The sequence below is a fragment of the Symphalangus syndactylus genome, chromosome Y (assembly GCF_028878055.3).
Source record: "Symphalangus syndactylus isolate Jambi chromosome Y, NHGRI_mSymSyn1-v2.1_pri, whole genome shotgun sequence".
NCBI classification, from domain to species: Eukaryota; Metazoa; Chordata; class Mammalia; order Primates; family Hylobatidae; genus Symphalangus; species Symphalangus syndactylus.
In genome coordinates this window covers 20091327-20116636 of record NC_072448.2, presented here as the reverse complement: position 1 = coordinate 20116636, position 25310 = coordinate 20091327, and the positions used below count along the sequence as shown (strand labels likewise).

Sequence of the window (25310 nt, the reverse complement as noted above, 5' to 3'; positions counted from 1 at the left end):
TTGTTGCTTTGTGAAAAGAACAATAGTATCTGAACCTATGACATATTTTTGCAGCTTTCTTTTGATGTCAGGGTCAGCTTGGGTAATAAACTTTCCTCTTAAGATTAACTTTTTCTTAATTCAATAGGGAGATGGGAACATGTGTTTCACTAAAGCCTCTGTCAGGATTGTAAAAAAGGCTCTATAATTTTTACGTGGTTTTAACCTATTATGAATAGTTTAGAATAATTATGAAGTTTTGTCCTCTTCACTTGTAAACCTTCCAGCAGGCTCACTAAATTTTGTTCCCTCCTCTATAGGATCAGTAAGATTCCAATGGAGTTTTCAGCACTCCATCCTTTCCTATTACGAATAAGAATTCTGTTATCAGTTCAACTTTTTTTTTCCTTTTCACCCTCCCTTTTTCAAGATTATATAAAATCATGTGGTTCATCTGTGGATAACTCTGCTCTTTGTAAAGCTGCCTGCTTGAGGGCAACAATTAGGGTTTGGTTTAGGAGTAATATATCATCTATTCAGGTATGATTGAGCACTTCAGCTAGATTTTGAAATATCTCTATATATCCACCAGGGTCGTCAGAGGACATTTGCTTATGTTTTTTCATTTTTTGCTTAAGTCCCTGCAATGAGAAGAAAACTTCTACTATATTAGTATCACATCTATGGAGTATTTTCTGCAGGGGCAACAGTGAGGTTGGGGTTTCTTTAGTGGCACAACAAGATAAGCTCATGAAATGGCTATTGGAGTTTCTACATGAGGGTGGCAGGTATGGCCTTTGGAAGATACATCTGAGTGTTCCTCAGGGGCTTGTCTCTGACTTTAATGAATTATCTCTTTGAAACTTGGTTTTTATGACTGCCAAGAGGGCAGAGTCAGTTCTACAATGCTTAGAAAGATCTGGGTTGTCTCCCAAGTCAAAGTAAGTTTGTACAAAAAAAAAAAAGAATCAAACTCTTTTCTTTGCCATCTGAAGAAAAGATGTTATCTGTTGAGTAGTACTAAAAGGAACACTTCCCTCAGAAAGCTAGGCCTGTCAGTCCTGGAGCTGGTAGGGCTGTCATGCCCTTGAGCAACAAATACATAAATAAGCCACTTTCTTTTTTCAGAGTCTCACAGTCAATGGAATTTCTGTGTTTCAGAATGTAATCTAGAGAGGTGCACACTGCAGATAGTTTGTGAAGTTTCTAAAGACATATCGAAAAAGATCTCCTATTCTCTTTTTCCCACTTTTGAAGTAGCCCTGACTGAATAAAAAGATAGGATATTTCTTGTTTTTGCATTCCTCTTGTATTTTCTGAGTCTGGTGACTAACATAGGTGTCCTCCATGGATGCAAGCTAAACCTTCACCCACAGTTCCGGAGGAGCTAGACAACAGGACAAGTAATGTTTACCTGCACAGGCTTTATCTCTCCACTGGTGACTCTTTGTTGATTTCTTAAGCCTACTCAACTCAGAAGATACCCAAAGTAACTTGAGAAGCTAAAAAAAAAAAGATTATATAGTCATTGGATTCTAGCAAGACACTTGTATAGAGCAAGAATTTTAATGTTATTTGTGGCTTCCCTTGCTATGACCTGGAAAAAATATTGAAATTGCAGGAAATAAGATTGATTGACTTTGAAACATAAAATTCTCTGTTAGTTTAAATGTCAGTGTGGCTGGAGGAAGAAGGTGTGCCTCCAGACAAGTAAAGCTTGTATGGCTGGCTTTCATAAGAAAGCACTTAGCTAAAATATGTGTGTCAAAAGCACCTTCTTTTGGGTTATTGAAAGTGGAAATTTTCTCTTTACTGATAGGGCACAGAGTCTTATTACTGTTAGAGAGATATAGGAGAGAGAGAGGAGTTAAAAAACAAAAGGTTTTGTGCAAAGTACTGACAAGGTTTCCCCACAGAGAAAAAAACTCATTTTACTAGGTTGCATTTTAAGATCTAAAATATTCCATGAAAATGCTGAATCCCAGGGTTATATTGTCAAAAGTTAGAAAAGGAAGGTTAACACGCTATCGACTGTCCCCACGGTATGTGTCTCTGCAGAAAAAAGAAGACATGTCTTACAAAGAAAGTGTTTAGATATATATGGCTGTGCTGAGCTTTTTAAAGAGAAATAACCAGCCAAAAACAGAAATTTTATTTGAATGTATGCCATTCCCTACAGTGTCATGAATCTCTATCATCGGCAGACAAAAAGACACTTATCAAATAAACATTTTTAGACCACAATTTTGAATTCTTCCTCTTTCGAAAGAAAAAAAAAATCACAAAATATCAACTCTTTGAATTATATTTCTAATGACTGACTTTTACCAGTAATCTTATATCTCCAGGTCGCAACATTGCATACAAAGCAGAAATAGGAGGGACATTAGCCACACAATGAAAAAAAATAAATAAATAAAATGCTACAGAAAAGCCTGGAATTTCTGGTGGCAACACTCTGATGGGCTGTCAGAAACTGGAGTTAGCTTCGAGGCCTTCACAAAAAACCGTGGTATAGTCTTAACCAGAAATCTTCAATTAACTCAGATATCCTTTCAGTCCTACGTGACAGCTGGATCCTCTGTGAAAGAAAACAATTGGAACAGAGGCAACATTTTCAATAGCAGAGTGTGAAAGGAGACTGCCAATGTGTCTCCAAACATCCCTTTCTCCTGAGCTTTGTAAGAATGGCAGGCAATCTATCAGATTTTACCTGGCACTGGACCAGAGCTTTGTTTACTCTTCAGAAATTAAAAAAAGAAAATAACAAATAACAAAAACAAACAAACAAAAACTGAGAACAAGCTGAAGATACGAATGCAAATAGAGGACAAGCTGCAGATACGAATGTAAATAGTTTGGCACTGCACTCCTACTCACTTTTTTTTTTTAATGGATTCTCACTCTGTCACTTAAGTTGGAGTCCAGTTGCATGATCTTGGCTAATTGCAAGCTCCATCTCTGGGGTTTATGCCATTCTCCTGCCTTAGCCTACCAAGTAGCTGTCACTACAGGTGCCCACCACCACACGCGGCTAATTTTTTGTATTTTTAATAGACTTCATAGGGGCTTCACCATGTTAGCCAGGATCATCTCGATCTCAATCTCCTTGTGATATACCTGCAAGCCACCCAAAGTGCTGCGATAACAGTCATGAGCCACCATGCCCAGCCGCTACTGACCTTTTTAATTAAAGCCTTTCCAAGTCCATGAACCAAAAAACAAACCTTGCTGTCCCCCAGTGAACCACAATCTATCAGTCTCTCATTTTTAGGTGACACACAGATTTTTTTAATCTCAAGGAAATTAAAAGTTATAAATGCAAATGGTGAGATGATAGCAAATGTTTAATATGTTAACTTCTGGTGGAGTACAGTCAGTTGCCCACTTTGAGAAAGAGTCTGATATTTTTATGGACTCAGAAGAAAGAAAATATACTAACTAGTTTTGAAGAAGGTGCTACTCATCTTTTCTGAGTCCTTGTGCCTGGAACTATTAATAGCTGATGTAATGACTCAGCTTGGCTCAGGAACTTGGCCCTGAGCCACACAAGAGCTAAAGTGAAAGCATGGCCCAGGATCTTGGCCTGGGACCAGAGGCTAAAATGATAATTTACAGAAATTTGGCTTGGAGTCTGAAGCATGTTTAGTAATATAAGGTACCCTTTGTAACACACTGGAGTTCAATATGTACATATCCTAAAAAAGAGAGAGACTATTTCCTGGAAGCACTCTGGTTGCACAAAAGACACAACATTTTAATACGGGGTCTTGTTTTTTCCTCTGAGTAGCTGTGGGCATGTCTTAAGCACACACACAAAAAGAAGTCGGGCTTTTAAAAAAAATTATTTGCTTGGGCCACAGGATTGTGCAGGATTCTTAAATTTGTCTCTGTGGCCTGATATTTCAGGCTGTTTCTCTGCTTGCAGAAATTTGACCAATAATCCACCACAATTATGTAGCTCTTCTTTGTCAATACAATTGAAGACCTAGATAGTTTCTGAGGGTTGAAGGCACATTGTTTGATGTTTCCTATGTGCAAGGCTTTTTGCCCTGTGAAACAACCCACATCTTTGTAAATATTGTAAAATTGTTCATGCCTTCTTAGCAGTCATATCAGAAAAGCTCACAAGAAACAACTCCCAAAGGTCAGAGAAACATTCTCCCTGGAAACAATCAAAACCAAATTTTGTTACCCCAGGTTTTCTCATCTTCCTGATGTAGAGAATCTTTTTTTTTTTTTTTTTTTTTTTTCTTGAGACGGAGTCTTGCTCTGTCACCCAGGCTGGAGTGCAGTGGCGCAATCTCGGCTCACTGCGAGCTCCGCCTCCCGGGTTCACGCCATTCTCCTGCCTCAGCCTCTCCAAGTAGCTGGGACTACAGGCGCCTGCCACCACACCCGGCTAATTTTTTGTATTTTTAGTAGAGACGGGGTTTCACCGTGTTAGCCAGGATGGTCTCGATCTCCTGACCTCGTGATCCGCCCGCCTCGGCCCCCCAAAGTGCTGGGATTACAAGCGTGAGCCACCACGCCCGGCCGAGAATCTTTTAGTCATATCATCATCAGCTTTTCCAGTTTTTACATCCAACCCTCCAAGTTCCTTACTACCCCTGTAGGAAATGCCCAATGAATGAGGTGCCAGTAAAGTGCAAGTTTCTTTTTCAATACAGTACCTTAAACAAATGAAATAAGACCTGGGGAAGTTTTCTGATACATCAGTAAATATATGGAGCCTTTCTAATATATAGCCCTTTTTTTTGCTCTTAAATGGAAAGACGTTATGTTACTGCTAAGCCAAAATCTTACTGCTTCTGACAAATAGCCCTACAGTCAACAGAAAGATGCTGGGCCAAAACACATTTCTTCTATAGCATGTCATAATAAATAAAAAGTAGTCAAAGAGAGAAAGAGTGAAGAAAAGACAAGATCCTTATCTCCAGTAGAAAGAGAGACCAAGCCCTTTGAAAACCCTAATTTAAGCCATAGTGATCCCATAGATAAGAAAAAAAAAAAAAAAAAGAAATGAAAGAAAAAAGAAAGCAGGGCATTGACCCTTTAGATACCCCAGATCTAAACTTTTCCCAAGCCAGGGCTGGGGCAACGTCTTTGGGTCTTTGCATTTTCTGGCATTTCTTCTTTTCTGGAGGCCACTGCATTCGTCAGTGCCTGCAGAAGCGAAAGCTTGTGGTATGCCTGATTCACCTAAAGATTTGCAGGGAGGTGTCACCTGTACGAGCACCTGACCTCCTTACCTCATCACAGATAACATGCAAAGCTGTGTGCAGTGGCTGGATGCAACCAACACTCACTCATGCATCTGCCTCCATTCTGTGCCTGGCGCATCCATAGCAAATTGAAAGCAAAGCCCATAGTTTGAGCTGAGTGCAGCCTGTAAGATGGGTGTGTGAAATTAGACAAGCAGGCTCCAGGGAAACTTGCACAAAGGTGCCATCATCCACAGAGATTGTTGGCTGGTGAAGCAACACCCTAGAGATCTTGTGACAAAGATGACATTCATCACCAGTGGCCGGTGGATTATTCGATTATGCCTATGTAATGGAGCCTCGATAAAAACCAACAAGACAGGATTCATAGGGCTTTTGGGTAACTGAACACATACAGTGTTCTAGAAAATTGTGTGCTCATAAAAAGAGACACTGATAATTTTAAAGGTCATACAGAGTATAGGGGTGTTTGTTTTGAAAGAAATTTCTGCCTTTAATAATGTGTCCAGAATCTTAACTTATTAACTAGAACATACTCTAAGGTAACCTAAGTCTGCACATTACAAATATTAGAACCTGGATTTTCCACCAAAATGGTTTCATAATTCACTAATATGGTGCAACAAGTTTTACTTTAGAGAGAGAAAATTTTCTTTTGTTAACTGGGTAGGTACTAGACATTTATAAAGGAAAAGAAAATCAAGCGATATCTCACCACAAATTCTAGTCATATGTTCAGTTTAAGAGAATGATCACCAGTGAATTTTGTGCCAGAAATATTTATTCTAAAATATAAGTCTTTTAATTTATAATTGTGTGTCTCTGAAGTGTTTGTGCCACTATAAAGTCAAGGGCACCATCTCTGATAGTTCTGTGTCTTTCTGGGAAGGAAGCTAAGGCTGCCTTACAATGCAGTAGAGGTATTCTAGGATATAAAAATAAGCAAAATCAACATGATTACAGGATTCTCTGTCATAAACATCTAGTAAAACCCAACTCTGGTCTTATATGTAGTAGTAGCCATATTAGAGCTTGCAAGGAGAGTCTAGTACCCAACAGTCTGCTCTTATATTTGGGCTTATGTGCGCATAAAATAATCACGTTTGGGCAAAGAAGCTGGTTTATTATTTCTTTTAAAGCTACAGTGCTTAAGAATGATGTGATAATTTAAATACCTAGCTTGGACAGTTCCAGTTCTGTTTCCAAGCCTTAGCTATGGGTGAAATTGTTTTGGGCTATGAAGATGGCTTAGGGCATCTTGCAACTCATGATGAATTTGGGTCAGCTTAGTTCTCATGTCCTGAGCAGACAGACTGACAATTAAAACTCATCAATTTTATTTTCAACATACTTTAACATGGATTCTATCCCTTGGGCTGAGCTCCAGATCTTCCTCAGCACCTCACACTCTCTCTCATTGGCCTGTTCCAACTCCAACTTAATATTACAGCGAACAAGGGCCTTACATTCTTCCAGTACAATTTGGTTACATGACGCAAGCTCCTTAATTTGAATCATAACCTCTTGGGTGAAAGTTCCAGTCAAAAATACCTGAGAGACCAAGCCTTTGGCACATGCCTCCCGTGCTGTCAGCTTTCGCCCAGCAATTAACATTTCATTGGCAGATGCTTTACCCATCAGTTTTGGAAACATAATAGTAGAACATCCATCTGGACTCTGTCCAATGGTCGTATAAGGGGTTTGGAACCAAGCCTTTTCGTTAGCCCACACGAGATCACAAAGAGGCAGGATGGACGCACCTAGTCCAATGGCAGGGCCATTGACTGATACAACAATAGGCTTTTTAAATTGAATAAAAGTATTCACAAAGTTCTTGATGGTGTCCACCATTTCAAGGCTTGCTCTGTTTCTGTCGTTCCTTAATTGCTTCACAAAGTACCCAAAATCAAGACCGCAGCAAAAGACACTTCCAGTTGCACTGAACAGCACGAGCTTGCTGTCATCCACAGCAGCACTCTTCAGAGCATTAACCATTTCTTTAATTACTTCTGTATTCAGTGCATTTTTTTCTGTCGATCTAGTTGATAGCACTATCTGGGTGAATCCATCCTCTTTCTTCACTACAATGTCTCTGTACGTGCTGGCACTTTCTGTTAGTCTTATGGTGAAGTACATCTTCTTGATAAAAGGGTGGTCTCTGCTGTCATCAGTAATATTTCTTTGCCCACCTTTCACTCTTGGAACGGAGGTATGCATGTCTGTTGTTCCACTGGCTGCTAATGGGTCTATTAATACCACTATACCTTTTTGGGTAGCTGAACCTGTGGCCATGGAAGCAGTAACTGAGCCAGACATCTGCGACATTAGTGGGTGTATCTGAGTCTCGTTCTCTATTCCAGTTTGTTCTACACCAGGATGTGACAAATGGTCCTGGAGGAGTTTCCCTTCTGTCACCTTGAAGACCACCATGTCCTGCTGATGTGCTGCGATAGGGTCCAGTTTCTCACGTTTCTGAAAGCCACTCACAGTTTTCTTGTTGTTAAAGGGGCTGTCAGGTGCAAGGATCTTCATAGTTGAATTTATTGTCTCCATATTCTTTGTGTCAGAGACAATTGAAGCTGCCTTTCTCCTAACGTTCTTGCTGGCAGCAAATAACTTGCTGTTTTTGCATCTGTGGTGTTTATCAGCCACTAGCGTTTTAGGAGAGTTTGTAGAATAGCTCGCTTTTGTAGATCTGGAAGTTCTTCTTCTGGCATTGTTTGAAAAAATTCTACTGGTTCTAGTCCGTGTCAGTTTTTTCTGTTTTTCAGTCTGTCGTCTATTAAAATCATGTATACATTTTTCACAGTTCGTGAGGTGCTGCTCTGGTTCCCAAGTGTCATCCTGTTTGTCGTAACCTTTCCACCGAACCAAATACTCCGTATTCCCATTTTTATCTTGTCTTTTGTCAACAATAGTTTCAACCTCAAACTCCTGGGAAGCCATGAGGAAAGACACAAGATTGGAGCAGTTGCTGTGCCAACTTCGTTTCAGTTGCGTCTCCACATAGCCACTTCTTTCTGCCTCTAATTCTTCACCAGGTTCTGCGTCAGGACGAACCTCTTCTATTTCGTCACCACTGGTGTAGTGAAAATTCTGTGAAATAGCAGCTATGCTATGTGCCTGAACCTCTCCACACCTACTCCCTGGTGGGAATGCTTGGGCTTTGTCTCGTGGTACATGATAGCTGGCTCAGTAGCCTCAGGTAAGAGTAGCTAAATCCACAGCCCCTACCCTCTGGTGTAGTGCAGAAAGCCTTCTTCCTGCCTGTTACTGTTTTGTGTTTGTTTGTTTAATTGTCGTTGCTATGACGATTATATGGAACATTCTAATGTTACCACATTTTTAAAGTTACACTAGCTTACCTTCAGTAGCATACAAAACCTTTACTCCAGTATAATATACCTCCATTATTTCACTTACTGAGTTCTCAAAATTATACCTTTATTCATTTTATGTCAAAAACACAAATTGGTGGTAGTTTTTCTATTAAATATATTTGTGTTTGAAGTTATGTGGAGAACAAATTGTGGAGGTGTACATTGTTAATTTTATTGTTATTATTATTATTTGTGAGATGGAGTCTCGCCCTGTCACCCAGGCTGGAGTGCAGTGGTGCGATCTTGGCTCACTGCAAGCTCTGCCTCCCAGATTCACGCCATTCTCCTGTGTCAAGCCTCCTGAGTAGCTGAGACTACAGGCGCCTGCCACCTTGCCCGGCAAATTTTTTGTATTTTTAGTAGAGACAGGTTTTCACTGTGTGCACCAGGATTGTCTCGATCTCCTGACCTCGTGATCTGCGCAGCTCGGCCTCGCAAAGTGCTGGGATTACAGGCGTGAGCCACTGCGCTCGGCCAAATTTTTTATCTTATGTATTTGTTCATGTATGTATGTTTACCTTAATCTTTGTTTGTTCATACTGTTTTTGAGTGTCTGTTCATTCTACCCTGAAGTACTCCATAAGACTTTTCTTAAAGGGTGGTCTACTTGTAAAAGGTGCCAGTTTTTATATGGGAACATCATAATTTGTCCCTCACCTTTGATGGACAATTTGGTGGATGATAAGGTTTAGGTTTGACAGTTTTTTTCTGACATGACTTGGAATATGTTAGTCCACTGCTTTCTGTCATCTTAGTTTTCAGATAAGAAATCTACTGCTTTTCAGTGGTTATTCAGATAAGCAATCCACTGCCTATTTTTAGGGTCCCTTTTACATGACTAGCTACTTCCTCTGCTTCTCTTGAAAATCCTCAAGATTCTCTTTGTATTTGTTTTAGACAGTTTAATTACCAGGTCAGTTTGAGTTTGTTTCTTTGAGTTTTTGTTACTTGGAGTCTGTTGAGCTTCTTGAGTACTTATTTATTGTCTTAAACTGTTGCATTCTTCTTGAGTATTTTGTTAAATAGTCTCCATGATTTTTTGTCTCTTCCTTTGAACTTCCAAAATGCATATGTATGGTTGCTTGATGGTGTCCCTCAGGTTTCTAGGCTGTATAAATCTGCCTTGCCCCTTTTCAGACTCTGCTGGTGACCACTATATGGTTGACTGCCCCCAAGGGTGTGTATCACAGTGTGGGGACAGTTTGTCAGTTGGTCTTGCAAGGCTGATGCATCCCATAGCTCAATTCCCAGACTTCAATCATTGCAGACTCATTAGTGCACTACAATCTAGAAATCTCTAATTGTGAGGTATCACACAGAGTTCTTTGTCTCATGGCCAAGAAAATTAAGGAGGATGGATGCAAAAAGGTTGAATCAAAACTTTTATAAGTGAAAGTAAAAACTCTTCACTGTGGGGGTGGAATGTGAGTGGTTTACCTACTATGAGGCTGTGCTTTACAGTTTCTAGGGGCAGAGAAATAAAGGAGTGTGCTTAGTGTTCTTGGAGTAAACGTTATTCAGCTTGGCCCTGAAACTTGGCCTTGGATTCATCTGGAGCTGAAGTGATGATTTGCAGAAGCTACAAGGCTCAGCCTTGGAACTTGGCCCTGGACCAAGAAGGAGGTGAAGTGACAACTTGGCCTGAGACCTTGGCCTGGGACCAATCAAAGGATGAAGTAATGTCTCATGGCCACAATAATTAAGGAGGCTAGATGATGCAAAGTTCAAGTAGGAACTGAAGTAACACAACAGCCATCTGGACTCTCTCCAGATGTCATATAAGGGTTTTGAATCCAAGTCTTTTCATTAGCTCAGAAGAAATCACAAAGGGGCAGTGTGGATGCACCTATTCCAAAGGATGGGCCACTGACTGATACAAAAATAGGCTTTTAAAATTGATTGAGATTATTCACAAAGTTCTTGATGGTGTTCACCTTTTCAAGGCTTGTTCTGGTTCTGTACTTCCTTAAATACTTCGGAAAGTACCCCAAATCGAGACCACAACAAAGGACACTTCCAACTGCACTGAACAGCACAAGCTTGCTGCCACCCGCTGCAGCCCTATTCAGAGCATTAACCATTCCGTTAATTACTTCTATATTCATTACATTTTTTTATGTCAATGTAGTTTATAGCAACATCTGGGTGAATCCGTCCTCTTTCTTCACTACAATATCTCTGTATGTGCTGGCACTTTCTGTTAACCTTATGGTGAAGTACATCTTCTTGATAAAAGGCTGGTCTCTGCCATTGTCAGTAACATTTCTTTGCCCAGCTTTCACTCTTGCAAGTAATGTAGGCATGTCTGTTTTTCCATTGGCTGCTAACAGGTCCATTAATACCCCTTTACCTATTTTGGTGGCTGAATCTGCAGCCATGGAAGCAGTAACTGAGCCAGACATCTGAGAAAATAGTGGGAGAATCTGGGTCTTGTCCTCTATTCCACACTGTCCTGCCCTGGGATCTGATAAAGCCCTATTGAGCTTCCCTTCCTCCTCCTTGAAGACCACTGTATCCTGCTGATCTGCTGCAATAGGGTCCAGATTCTTGAGTTCCTGAATGCCACTCACTGTGTTCTTGTTGTTAAAAGGGCCATTAAGGGGCAAGTGTCTTTCTTGGTCGTTGAATATAGTAGCTCCATATTCTTTGAGTCAGACAGAGGTGACCCTGGATACCTGCTAACATTCTGGCTGGCAGCACATAACTGGCTGCTTTTGAATTTGTGGTGTTGGCCAGACACTAGTGTTTTAGGAGCATTCTTAGAAAAGTTGGGTTTGGTAGATGTAGAAGTTCATCTTCTGGTATTGTTTGAAAAAGTTGTAGTTGTTCTTGTCCATGCGACTTTTTTATTTTTTCTGTTTTTCAGTCTGTCATTTGTTAAAGTCATATATACGTTTTTCACCAGTGCTGCTCTGGTTCCCGAGTGTCATACTATTTCTTCCTAACCTTTCCAACACAAATTTTATTTTTTATTTATTTTTATTTATTTATTTTTTTTTAGACAGAATCTTGAGCTATCACTCAGGCAGGATTACAGTGGCACAGTTGCGCTATCTCGGCTCACTGCAACCTCCATCTCCTAGGTTCACGCGATTCTCCTGCCTCAGCCTCCCGAGTACCTGAGATCATAGTCGCCAGCCACCATGGCTGGCTAACTTTACGATTCTTAGTAGAAACAGGTTTTCACTCTATTATCCAGGATGGTCTCGATCTCCTGAACTCGTGATCTGCCCACCTCAGCCTTGCAAAGTGCTGGGATTACAGGCATGATCCACTGTGCCTGGCCTCTGTCTTTCCATTTTTGTCTTTTCTTTTGTCAACAATAGTGTCAACCTCAAACTCCTGGAAAGCCATGAAGAAATACATAGGATTGCAGCAGTTGCTGTGCCAAATTTGTTTCATTTGCATCTCCACATAGCCACTTCTTTCTGCCTCCAGTTCTTCACCAGGTTCTGCGTATGGATGAGCCTATTCTATTTCGTTGCCGCTGGTGTAGTGAAAATTGTTTGAAATGGCAGCTATGCTATGTGCTTTAGGCTCTCCACACTTATGCCCTGGTGGGACCGCTTGGGCTTTGTCTCGTGGTGCATGATTGCTGGCTTAGTAGCCTCAAGTGACAGTAGCTAAATCCACATCTCCTAATCTCTGGTGTAGTACAGAAAGCTTTCTACCTGCCTGTTACTCTTTTCCTTTCTTAATTGTCATTGATACTATGATTACATTGAATATTCTAAAGTTATTCCACTTTTAAAGTTATACTAGCTTACTTTCAATAACACACGAATCCCTTAACCCTGTATAGCTTCACCCTCTTGATTTGCTTATTGAGTTCTCAAAATCATACCTTTATGCATTGTATGTCAAACAAACGCAAGTTAGTGATAGTATTTTTATTAAATATATTTGTGTTTTAAGTTGCATGGGAAAGAAATAGTGGAGGTGTATGCTGCTATTCTTTATGTTTTATAATAGCTTATATATTTATCTTTACCTTAATATATATTCATTCATACTACTCTTTATTGTCTGTTCATTTTACCGTGAAGTATCCCATAGGCGTTTTTTAAAAAGTTAGTCTACTGGTAACATGTCCCAGCTGTTATCTGGAAATGTCATAATTTCTCCCTCATTTATAAGGGACAATGTTTTGAACATAAGATTTCTGTTCAAAAGTTTTTCTTACATCATTTGGAATACGTTAATCTATTACTTTCTGTCCTCTGAGTTTTCAGATAAGATATCTGCTGATTATTTTTGAGGGTTCTTGGAACATTACTAGCCACTTCTTTTGTTGCTTTCAGGATTTTCTCTTTCTTTTGAAGAGTTTAATTATCATATAATTTGAGTTTGTTTCTCTGAGTTTCTCTTACTTGGAGTTTGTTGTGTTTGGCATTCTTTACCATTATTGTTTCCAAATAGTCTTCCTGGTTCTTTTTCTCATCCTTTGAACTTCCAGTATGCATAATATGGCTGCTTGATAGTATTCCACAGCATTTTAGGCTTTGTTCTCATTACTTTCTTTTTTTCTATCGTTTCCTAACTTAATAATATCAACACCCTCTCTTTGGTTTGCTGATAGTTTTTTCTTCCCCCCGGCTCAAGTCTGCTCTTAAATATCCGTAGTGAATTTTTTTTTTTCATCTCTAGACCTTTTTAGGTTTTGAAATAATTTTACTTTTTTTTATTAATTTTTGTTCATAATTTTTTGTGCTTCGTTTGATTCTTCTATTAGCTTACTCTGAAACTTAATTTTAAATATTATGTTTTAGTAAGACTGCCATTTGTTCTGTCTAAAAAAAGTTTCAGATCATAATTTTTTTTAGATCTTAAAATGAGCAATACTTCTCTATTTCACTGTATGGTTTATCTCTAGACTTTTTTAGGTTTTAAAATAATTTAACTCTTGATTAATAATTTTTGTTCATAATCATTTGTGCTTCTTTTGTTTCTTCTATTAGCTTATTATGTAGCTTAATTTTAAATATTATATTTTAGTAAGACTGCCATTTGGGCTGTCAATAACAGCTTATTTTTCATAATTTTTTTTTGTAGTTTTTCTTAAAATGAGCCATACTTCTCTATTTCACTCTGTGGTTTGTGATTTTGCTGGTGCTGAAAAAGAGCATTTAAATTTTAAAGTGCTGTAACTTTGAAAATAAGATTTTCTACTTCGGTGGTTTGGTAGAGTTTTGTTTATGCATTATATAGGCTCTTTCTCTCCTGTAAATCAGCTGTACTGAGCTTCTTCTTGGGTCTTTTTTGAGGTACATTGTTTTGGGGCACATATCGTTAAAACCACAATTCATTATATATATGTGTATATATATATATGTACATATGTATATGTGTATGTATCTATGTATATATGTATGTGTATATATATGTATGTATACATGTGTATATACATGTATATATATGTATACATGTGTATATACATGTATATATATGTATACATGTATATATATGTGTGTGTATATATATGTATATATGAGTAATTTTGAATTTTTAGTCTACAAATATCTTAAGAGAAAAAGAAGAAAAATCAGGAAAAAATATTTTCACTTATTAAATCCACTGAAAGTTGGTTGCACAGAGGGACAAAGAGCCGGCATAATATTTGGGGAATAAAACAGTGACTATTCACCTCTGTCGGGACCTCCATAAGCAGAAGCAGCAATCGGCAAATGAGTCCTCCTGAGATTTGGAGGACAGGGTCCTTTTTGTTTACCATGGCTCTTATAAGCTGCTCCAGAAATATTTGCAAGGCAGCATCCCACAGTAGTGATGAATAAAGAATATGTAGCTGCTGTTGATCTGTGCTACAAAATTAATAAAATTTAATTTTTATTTACTTTGCAAATCTTTTTTAGGAAGCTGTAACCTTCAGGTAGACTTGGAGTTTTAGAGTAATTGCATCATACTAATCCTGCCACTGCACCTATTGTATAGTTGAAGAGACGGATCTACAGTGATCTGTTGTACATTGCAGAACTTTCCCAGAATCTACTACCATTTTACTTTGGCCATTTTACTTTGGCACCTAAAGTATGCCTTGCATAGAAGTCACGAAAGTGACCCCTTCGTTTAAGGGTAGACTTGCAACAATGTGTGCCTTATTAAGCAAGAGCTCACATTTACAGTTTTTACAAGTAAAATATTACATACTCTGACATTGACATACATGTTTTCCATATGCTCGTTCTCTTGCTTGATCCTCAATTTCTTTTTTGCTCATTTAAAAGATTTGGCTAATTTTTAAAAACCTTTTGTTGTATTTTTTGTATTACAAATACGTGTATTTGGGATTTCAATTATTATTGAAAACTTAAAGTAGCCTACTATGAACAATAATAACTTGTGTGAATAATTTAGAGTTTAAGATCGACAATATAAAAATATACTGCTCTTGTAGTTTTCCAGCCTTCTCAATTTATATTATTGTCTCTGATTATATCTGTGCACACAGACTGTTCACTAGCAGTTAAGTTTGCCAGGGTTGAAATAGTAATAGCGTTTTTCTTATAGAGAAGCTGTAATCACAGCTCCCTTTAGCATTTCTTTATCTAGACATGTTTGCTTGAGTTTCATTTTACCAGTTATATATTTCAGATTTGATAGCATTTTTCTGTTAAAACTTGGATATCCCACCACCTTCTGACTTCATGGTTTCAGCTGAACAATCATATGTTAATTTTAGTCAAGACCTTCTTGTACATAACAAGTCGCTATTCCCTTTCTGCCTTTACAATTTTCTTTGTATTGGCTCTTGATTGCCTATAATGTTTTCTGATGTGGCTATCACTGACTACATTGTGGCTAAAGATTTTTGTCCTCTTTCATCTTTTAGATTGAAATTTTTAAGTTCAGGAAATGTTCAGCCATTTTTGCCTTAAAAATTTCTGGCCTCTGCTTTTCTTCATTTATAAGATGTCCATATTGCATGTACCAGGATACCTCATGGTGTTCTATTTACTCTTTAGATTTTGGGTTTTTTTTTTTTTCACTTTCTTTTAAATTTTACTCCTCAGACTGGGTTATTTCAGTTTTTATTCCTTCAAATTGAATGTATATTTACCTGCTCAAATGTGCTGTTAAACCCCTTTATTATAGACTTTACTTAAGTAGTTATACCATTTTTTTACGGGTTCTTTTATAATTTGTCTCATTGATGCTCTCACGTTATTCTTTCATCATTTGTCTGTCATTTTTCTTTAGCCCTACTTAAAACTGCTGTTTTTAGTTCTTTCTCTATAAAATTTGGGACACATTGAGTTACTGCATTTAGTTTACATTATTCATAACTTTCTGTTTGTTTTTGTGTTTTTGCTTTTCAGAAAACTATATTTGAAATGTCATTATGTGCTAACATGGAATGTTATCTCTGTATTTGAAATGTGATAACATGCTAACTCTGAATGCTTTTTGTTGTTTCTGAAAGGCAACATGTTAGTTATTAAAAGCTTAGCTTGCCTTCCATTAGCACTTTGAGTAAGAGCAATACGAAGACTATCACTTTTAAATAAAGGATATGTATTAACACTCTCCTTTAACTCTCAGGGGGATTATTTATAATTCTCTCCTAACACTTTCTTCTCACTCTGAAGCTACAGATAAACTTGAGGGTTAACGTATATTGTTTTACATTTCTTTTAGAATGTTACTGTCATAAACATATGTATGATTTTCTAAGTGATTCAGTATACTAAACTGCTTTTGATTATTCAGATTTTTACAAATACAAATCTCTCCAACTTTTGTTCCTGTTTATCCTTTGCCTAGTGTAGAAAATAACCGTATTTTTTGTACTCAACAACTTAAATGTTTGTGACCAGTTCCGGGCATTTCCAACCGAGAGTGACTTCGGAGTTAGGCAAAGGAGAAATAAATTTTTATTGTATGAAATTCTCATATATCCTCCAGAAAGACTGGAAAAAAAAACCAGTAATTTAGCACATAAGTGCTTCTTTGCTTTTTCCAGAGGCAGGAATCAGGTCCTCATTTTGACAATGTGGATTTCAATTCTGAAGGCTTCATCTGTGCCTAGGAGGTGATATGACAATCCTTAAAGAAAAAGAAAACTTTACCATTTTATAATTGTCTTTCTGGATTAAATGTTTACTTGGTTGATATGAACTATTGATCTTCAGGGTCCAGACTGTTTTTGATGGCTTGAAACTTTTTTTTTTTTGGAGGGGGGATGGTTTGAAACTGCCATCCCTGCAGTTTTGCTTTTATTTTTATCTATGAATTACTGTTTTCTAATTTCAGAGTTTATTGTTATTTATGAGGTTTATGTTTTGTCTCCTGTCTAAAATACTTAAAGTGAATGTTACACCTCCAATTTGGAATCCCAGATGTTAGGTTTTTGTTTTAGTGGTTATGTTATAAAGTTTTTGTTTTTTTAAGTGAAATTATGAATTTTGTATAAAATGTATGAGGTAAGATTCTCTGTTATAAAGTACATTTTGATTTTTGTGAAAGAAATACACAATAAGTGGCTTACAAAGTGACTTTCAAATAAATATCTAAAGAAAAGAAGAAGAAGATTTAAGCATGCAGAAAGATCAGTAAGTACAATGATTCCTGGTGGAAGCCTGTATAAATTGTTTTTAAAAAGCCAGCTCCCTGTGGCTGCAGCACACTGTAGAAGGGGAAAAATTATAGAGGATGAGCTCATAGAAGTAACAGAGAGTCCATGTGATTGTCCAGGGTTTTTATAGGTCTGCAGATTTTACTTTAGATTTCACTCTCACCCTGGTTCATGACTGAAAGTGGAATTTGTAATGTTGTTACTAGCATCTATTGCTGAGAGGTTAGAAATGCTGCTAAATATCCTAAAATCTTGGGTGTCAGGCACCTTTGAGAAGTTAACAGTGTTGAAACATCTTTCAAGAAAATTATTTTTTAAAGCTCACATTTAGAACTCTTTGATGTTATATTTTGAAGGTTTCTTAACTACAACTTTAGTTTCCGTAAAGCAGAAGGATTTGAATAAATGTATATGAGTTCCATTGATTCAACTTAGGGTAAACATTAATAAGGTAAGATCAGTTCACTTAATCAATGATTAGAAACTAAACGATACATTTTCTGTTTCTCCGCTTTTCCTTCCAATTACTTTTTCAATATTTTTGTAAAACATGAATGTCAAAAAATAAAACTCTAGTCAGCCTCTGTTTTGGAGGTACCAAGGGAGAAATCTCAATCAATGGCATTTGGGATAGAGCTCATCTTTAGCACAGTTGAAAGGCATAAATAATACGCATAAATACAGGTGCATTGGCACACTATATTATGGATGCATATTGTGAATTCAGAAGGCACAATGTGTATGCACAATATAGTCATGAATGATCCCAGTCATAATATAGTCATGAATGATCCTAGGATATTACAGTAAGTGAGCCAAATGAAAACAAAGTTTTCAAGGATTATAGCTATGGTTAGAAAATTTTCAATTTTGCTAAAGTTGTTTAGTAGAACCAACGCTCAAGTATCTGTTACTTTTTAAAAAATTATTTGATAGAAGTTTGCATAGTGGGCATCTTTGATCAGAATTATTTGTTCTCTGCCTTGTTCCAACGTAATAAACTAATGCATTTACAGAAAATGCATATTCGACAATAAGAGAAAATAAAAATCAGTGAATCAAGAAGCTGATGTAATAGGAACAATTCCTGAAAATGTTAAGATAAATCCAAAAGGAGGTGAATTTCTACAATGGAAAATCTTTTTCATTTGAATCAAGAATTTGTTTCAGAATGTTAGCAAGTAGCAGCAACATGGTAATAATCCACATTTACACTGCTTCCTTAGTTCCCACTTAGTGCCTGAGCTGTAGGCTCTGTTGTTGATGTTAGAGCCTTCTCCACAAGGCAGTACTCCTACCTGTACAGGGCTTGCTTATTCTCCAAGGTTAATAAAATGCCATTGAACACCTGAAAGGAAAAGGCAAGATTAATTTTTTTTTTTGCATAATATACTAAAGGAGAGCTCTGCTGTTTAGAGACATTCTTGGAACAATGCAGAGATTGTGAAATTGAGGCATTGGCGGCCATTAAGTGGTGTACAGAAGGTGGCATTATTTGTAGAAACAAAGTTGTTCAGGTAAAGCTTGTAGTGAAAGAGGAATATTTATGGAAGTCTGTGACTGACCTGATTTTTCAAAGTGCTGGCACTGTTGTATTATTATTACTGTTACTATTACCATAATTACCTGTAACAGCTTTTTCACTGAGGGAGTTAGGCTTTATAGATTACTTAAATTTAAACCTGATTTTAATGAGTACATTTTACAATCATTACAGAACCAGTATTTACTAAATATTTCTGAAAGTTTAAATTGTCATTTTCTAAGAAGACATAATACAACTTTGTTTTTAAAGAAATGAAGAGTATTTACTAACTGGTAACCATTTGTTAAATAATTCCTCTGATATCTGTTCTAGAGCCTTGGAAGTAAGTAAATAGGAAAATGAGTCCTCTGAAAGTTTTTTTTTTTTTTTTTTTTTTTTTTTTTACATAGATGTGTATGGACCGCTGAAGCACATACGCACATGTGTATCTGTGTCAGGATTTTTTGTATGGAAAAATTAGTTTGTGATGTCGCCATCAAACAAGATGACTTATTGAAAGAAGGCTTATAGTTTTAGTATTTATTCAAAGAATGCTTTTTGGTTGTATCCTAGGGATAGGGATCAGCTCAAGACCTGAAGGAAGAAGATGGGTGACTTCTCCATCTCCAACTGAGGCACCAGGTTCAACTCACTGGGGAGTGTTATAAAGTGGGTGCAGGACAGTGGGTGCAGTGCACCGAGTGTGACCCAAAGCAAAGCGAGGCATCACCTCACACAGGAAGCAAAAGGGGTCAGGGAATTCACTCTCCTAGTCAAAGAAAGGGGAGACAGACGGCATGTGGAAGATCAGGTCATTCCTGACCTAATACTGCACTTTTCCAATGGTCTTAGCAAACGGCACATCAGGAGATAATATCCTGTGTATGGTTCGGAGGGTCCTATGCCCACAGAGTCTCACTCATTGCTACCACAGTAGCCTGAGATCAAACTGCAAGGTGGCAGTGAGGCTGTGGGAAGGGCACCTGCCATTGCTGAGGCTTGAATAGGTAAACGAAGCAGCTGGGAAGGTCGAACTGGTTGCAGCCCACCTAAGCTCAAGGAGGCCTGCCTTTCTATGTAGACTCCACCTGTGGGGGCAGGGCATAGCCAAACAAAAGGCAGCAGAAACCTCTGCAGACTTAAATGTCCCTGTCTGACAGCTTTGAAGAGAGTAGCAGTTCTCCCAGCACGCAGCTGGATATCTGAGATTGGACAGATTGCCTGCTCATGTGGGTCCCTGAGCCCCAAGTAGCCTAACTGGGAGACACCCATCGGTAGGGGCAGACTGACACCTCACACAGCCAGGCACTCCCCTGAGACAAAACTTCCAGAGGAACGATCAGGCAGCAACATTTGCTGTTCACCAATATCTGCTGTTCTGCAGTCTCTGCTGCTGATACCCAGGAAAATAGGGTCTGGAGTGGACCTAAAGCAAACTCCAACAGACCTACAGCTGAGGGTCTTGACTGTTAGAAGGAAAACTAATAAACAGAAAGGACATCCACACCAAAACCCCATCTGTACATCACCATCATCAAAGACCAAAGGTAGATAAAAACACAAAGATGGGGAAAAAAATAGGGCAGAAAAACTGGAAGCTCTAAAAATCAGAGCACCTCTCCTCCTCCAAAGAAACACAGCTCCTCACCAGCAATGGAACAAAGGTCAATGGAAAATGGCTTGACGAGTTGAGAGAAGAAGGCTTCAGATGATCAAACTACTCTGAGCTAAAGGAGGAAGTTCGAACCCATGGCAAAGAAGTTAAAAACGTTGAAAATAATTAGGGGAATGGGTAACCAGAATAACAACTGCAGAGAAGTCCTTAAAGGACTTGCTTATATTTTTCCCCAGATTCTCATAGGTTTATTTCTTTTGTGAATCTGTTTAATTTTATTTTTTTTTGAGTCAGGGTATTTTAGCTTAATGCCGCCTTGACCCCTGATGGGGTCAGGTGGTTCTCCCCTGTCAGCCTCCACAGTAGCTGGGACTACAGGCACACACAAGCATGCCCAGAAAGTTTTAGTATTTCTGTAGAGATGCATTTTTTGTAGAGATGTATTTCTTCTTTCATGCTGTTGCCTTGGCTGGTCTCAAACTCCTGGTCTCAAGCAGGATGCCTGCCTCAGCCTTCCAATGTGCTGGGATTACAGGCATGAGCTATTATTACCTGTCCCATTTTGTTAAACTTCGTTGTAAGATCTCTCAGTGCCTCAGAATGTCTTCCTTTATGGATTATTTCTTCCATCTTTTATAGAATACACAACTTCCTTTCTTATAAATTGGTGTATCAAGAGGCATATCATAGTCTCCTGTATTTGTAAGGACATATATTTACAGTACACATAGTTCAGGTAGAAAGCAGACAAACAGAGCACAAAGGGCTATATTGCCTCGCTTTCCTAGGTAAGTGACATGAGGGAGAGTTGGTTTTAGCTTCCTCCAACAGATGCCTTATGGAAATTTCTAAGGCAAGCTGATTAATTCCTTGGTCTTCTCTGCACTCTGTATGGTCCTTAACTTATGCCATCTACCTCTTAAATCTTCTGAAAGTGTCAGTGCTGGTGCTAACTGCTCCAGTCCAAGTGAAGCCTAGCTTAATCTGTGAGACACTCAGGGTCCCTTGAGCTGAATGTGCCATGCTTTCAGATCATAAGAATGTCGTGTGTGATTTTATGTTAGAGGTCTTCTAGTTTTCTTAAGGAAATACATAGGATTCTACACGAAATATCCCATTTATATCATTGGTTTATTCCAGAAGCCATGCATCTTCACTAGTATGCAGGAAACGGTGACAAGCTTACTGGCATCTTCCAGGTTTAAGTTAGAAAGCAAAACAAAAGAAGAATTTTACACTTCCCATTAGTCATCTTTGAATTTCAATATTGTGTGCTAAAGATATGTACCATTTTTTACTTCATGAGGAGCCACATATTGAAGACCATGTCTAGTAGCTTCTACCTTGTAATTGTTGGCCACCATGATAAGCCAGTTTTGGAAATGGACTTTTTGCCAGCTGGGAAGGCAGAATCCAAAGTGCATGTGAAAGCTTAAATTTCATAATTATTTTTATTCTATTGTAATAAGATAATGTGATGCGATTTTAGAACTGGAAGATCTGGACAGAGGAGGTAAATGAAATCCAACACAATCAAATGAGGCTTGCTCTGGAGTCCCGGAGACTGATAGAAGCCAGCCAGGGAATATCCTGGGAGTTGTTGATTGTTAATTCAGCACAGACTAGCACGAGCTTTCCATGTGAGTGCTGTATAACAGTTTAAGACATCATATTAGTTTGCATACTCCCGAAAGGGGAAATAGAAGAAAAAAAACTGTGGTGGGCAGCACTTTAAAAATGAATGTTAAACTACCACAATCTTGAACAAACATCTTTATTTTAAAAATCAAATAAGTGATGTAAAAATGATGGTAGCTATCCCATGATATTCAGTTCACTATGTCAGCCACCATGAATTGCTGCTGCCTGAGCACTTCAAAACCTAGTCCACCTGTAGCAAGTTGCAGCCTTGAAATGCCATCCAAGAGTGTTAAGGCGGTTTTCATGAATCATATTTTTCATCAGGACCTACTGAGTTTCATCCATTAATATTCAGGCAGTTTTCATGAATCAGGATTTTCATCAGGACCTACGCAGTTTAGAAAGACCCCCAGTGAACCTCCATGGTACTTCCTGGCTGGGTCATACATGCATGCTTTCGTCCCCACTGACCACCATGGCCATACACAGGAAGCCCAAAAGCAGCATCAGAGGTGATGACACCCGACTTTCATGTCAAGAATGTTTCCAGAAACCAGGCTTGGCTCGATAACATGTTGCCATTGAGAGTAGACAGGCCCATAGATTTTTGATATAAGAGCCCATTCCTTTCCAATTTTTGTTTCTAGTACACTGCTGGGCACCATTGCAATGTTTCTCTCAAGCACCCAAGTCAGCTTTAATGATCTTTAAGGAATTGATATTGTAAGTTACTTGCAATGTGTAATGTTTATGTGTGTGGTACTTTTCAACTATTCAAGACGTGTCACCAAAATATGATAGACAGGATTATGTGTCAGGTGTTGTTGTGACATTATTTTTTCATATTATGAGAACAATACTCATTAAAACTTGTGTTGAGTGCTTGTAGCAGTATTGCTTTCTGGGATGCAACTACTTGTATATAATTTCTATGCACTCCACTGGCCCTGTGGTGGACAAAGGAGCACACATAAAAATAATTTGTTGCATACATTGATTTTAATTCTTTCTCCTGCTACCATTCACCTTGTTAAGGCATTTTCACAATTTGGTCCTAGTCCTTCAGAATTGATCATCATTCTATAAGAAACCACTGCATGATTGAGACACAAAAACATCCGTTTTTCTAAGGATTCACTTAGGTTTGTCGTGACAACGTGAGTGAAGTAAAACGTGCTTTAGGTGTCTGAGGGATTTTGTGGCAATAGGACACACTCCTCCAGCACAATCCTGTTCCAGGATTGGGAACAGGTTCCTTGGTGAGGAGACTGTCTCTGTTTCCTCTGGCTCTTGTAAGAATGTACCAAAAATTTAGTGGCTTTGTACAGCAGAAATGTATTGCCTCATTTCTGAGGGCCAGTGTCTAAAATCAAAGTGTCAGTGGTGCCATCTTCCTATGCAGGTCCTAAGGTAAGGTAAGGATCTATTTGGTTTATCTCTCAGCTTCTGGAAGTTCCCTGGCTTGTGGCAATGTAACTCCAGTCTTCCTGTGTCATTTTTCTCCCTGTGTGCATCTCCAAATGTTCCCTTTTTCTTAATACACGAGTGGTTTTATTAGGGGCCCACCCTACCCTAAAATGACCTCATCTGAAATATATACCACATATTTCATAAAGTGACCGCATGTATGTGTATCCTCTCTTTCCTAATGAGGCCACATTTTGTGGTACTGTCACTTAGGACATCAACAAAGGAATTTTGGAGAGAATATATATCAACCTGTAACTAAGGTGTGATTTTAAATCTATATTTTTAAAGAAAGAATTACATTGGTGTAAGATTGCATCCCAAGTTGTAAATTTCTTCTTCATAATATGGTCAGACAGTTCCACCTTCTGTTCACTTTAGCCATGTCAGCCGAGGAAACGGACACTCCCAGCTCTAACAGAATTTTTTCCTTTTGTTGACACAGATGACTGCTCACAGTGGAGTCCGAGCATCATCTCCAACTACGCCCAGGACCCACTGCCATGGAAACTCCAAGCACTGAATAAAGGCCTCTGTAGCCCTTCTAAGTGCCATTTCAACCATCTCTACTGCTTACCTGGTTCTACCTAGTGCTAATTTGCATAAAGCCCAGCCCTCTCTACTTCCTCTCAGACCTTGAGGCCTGGTGTGAATAGCACCTCTTCTCCACAAGATATGTGTATGTGTGTGCGTGTGTGTGTGTGTGTGTGTGTGTATCATTTATTAGTTGACTGTTTCTGTTCTTTGAGTTTTAGATATGAAATTTAAAAATAGAATATAATGTGAAAACAGATCTCCTGCATATACGTCTCTTGACAATAACAAAGCAAAAGAAAACTGTTTTTTTTTTTTTTTTCTGCACAAGAAAACCATCTACAGAATTTACAGAATGAAATGTCGGCATTCTTCATTCCATGTGGATACATTAATTTAATAATCTGTTGTTGCTCACACTGTCATTTGCGACAACCATCGTCATCTGCACCAGTTCATATCTCATGCTGCTCTCTACCTCATAGATGAGAACATGTGGCTTTTGAAAAACAGGTACCTGAAAAGTGAGGACAAGTCCAACAAGTGGTTTGTGTCAGCATTCATTACTGCAGGACATAACTTTACCTTTTTACTAAAGATAATTAACTAATGTTCAGGTTCACAAACTAGAAGAACATGGAACACAGATGCCAGGCTCTGAGACTGTACACTTCATAACTTGTATGAATGTAGAAGTTTCCATTTATGGGGCTACTTCTGTTTTATCAGGGGAGAAAAATATTTTGTTGAACACCTTATTTTTAAACTAAGTCTCATACACACCAAAAAGTTTATCTGAATCATATGAAGGGTGATGTTACTTTATTTTGTAGTTATTTTTTCACTTAGAATGCTAATGTTCTCTTTCTGGTAAAACCAAGTAATTTTAAGTCCAGTTAATGTATTCAACTCTTCCATCACAAATACATGGCATGTGACTAACTTGAAGAATGTGGTATCAATTAACTGGTTTCCTTTTGTTTTTTATTTCTGAGAAAAATATTGCCTTAATCATGTCACATGTGAGATTTATTATGCTTCATGGCATAAGGCAAGAAGACGGAATCAATCACTTCTTTACTGATGTTTATGATTTGCATATAAAGGTAATTTTTAAAATTCTATAATTTTAAAAATCTGATGATAGAATGAAAGATTTGATCTTTGTCAGGAAACTGGCCTTTTGAAGTAACTTCCTGAGGCTGCACAGCTTACCTTTCAGACTGCCTTTTCTCATCAGAACTATCTCTGTCAACTCCCTTGGTAAGCAAGTCTTCACAGCCAGTTGAATTGGTATTTAGGAACACAACTTACAATAGTAATTTGTAGAATATTCTGAAGGCAAATTGTTTTT

General features: G+C 38.1%; 1 protein-coding gene across 1 annotated transcript; it reads right to left on the bottom strand.

Moving 5' to 3' along the window:
• Nucleotides 1–6051: 6051 nt before the first annotated feature.
• Nucleotides 6052–8330, bottom strand: LOC129476752 (testis-specific chromodomain protein Y 1-like). Its single transcript, XM_055269611.1, is given in 3 exon segments — nt 6052–6099; nt 6102–6129; nt 6556–8330. Coding segments are annotated over 3 exon segments (1671 nt in total). The 5' UTR covers nt 8151–8330.
• Between the last annotated feature and the right edge of the window lie 16980 nt (nt 8331–25310).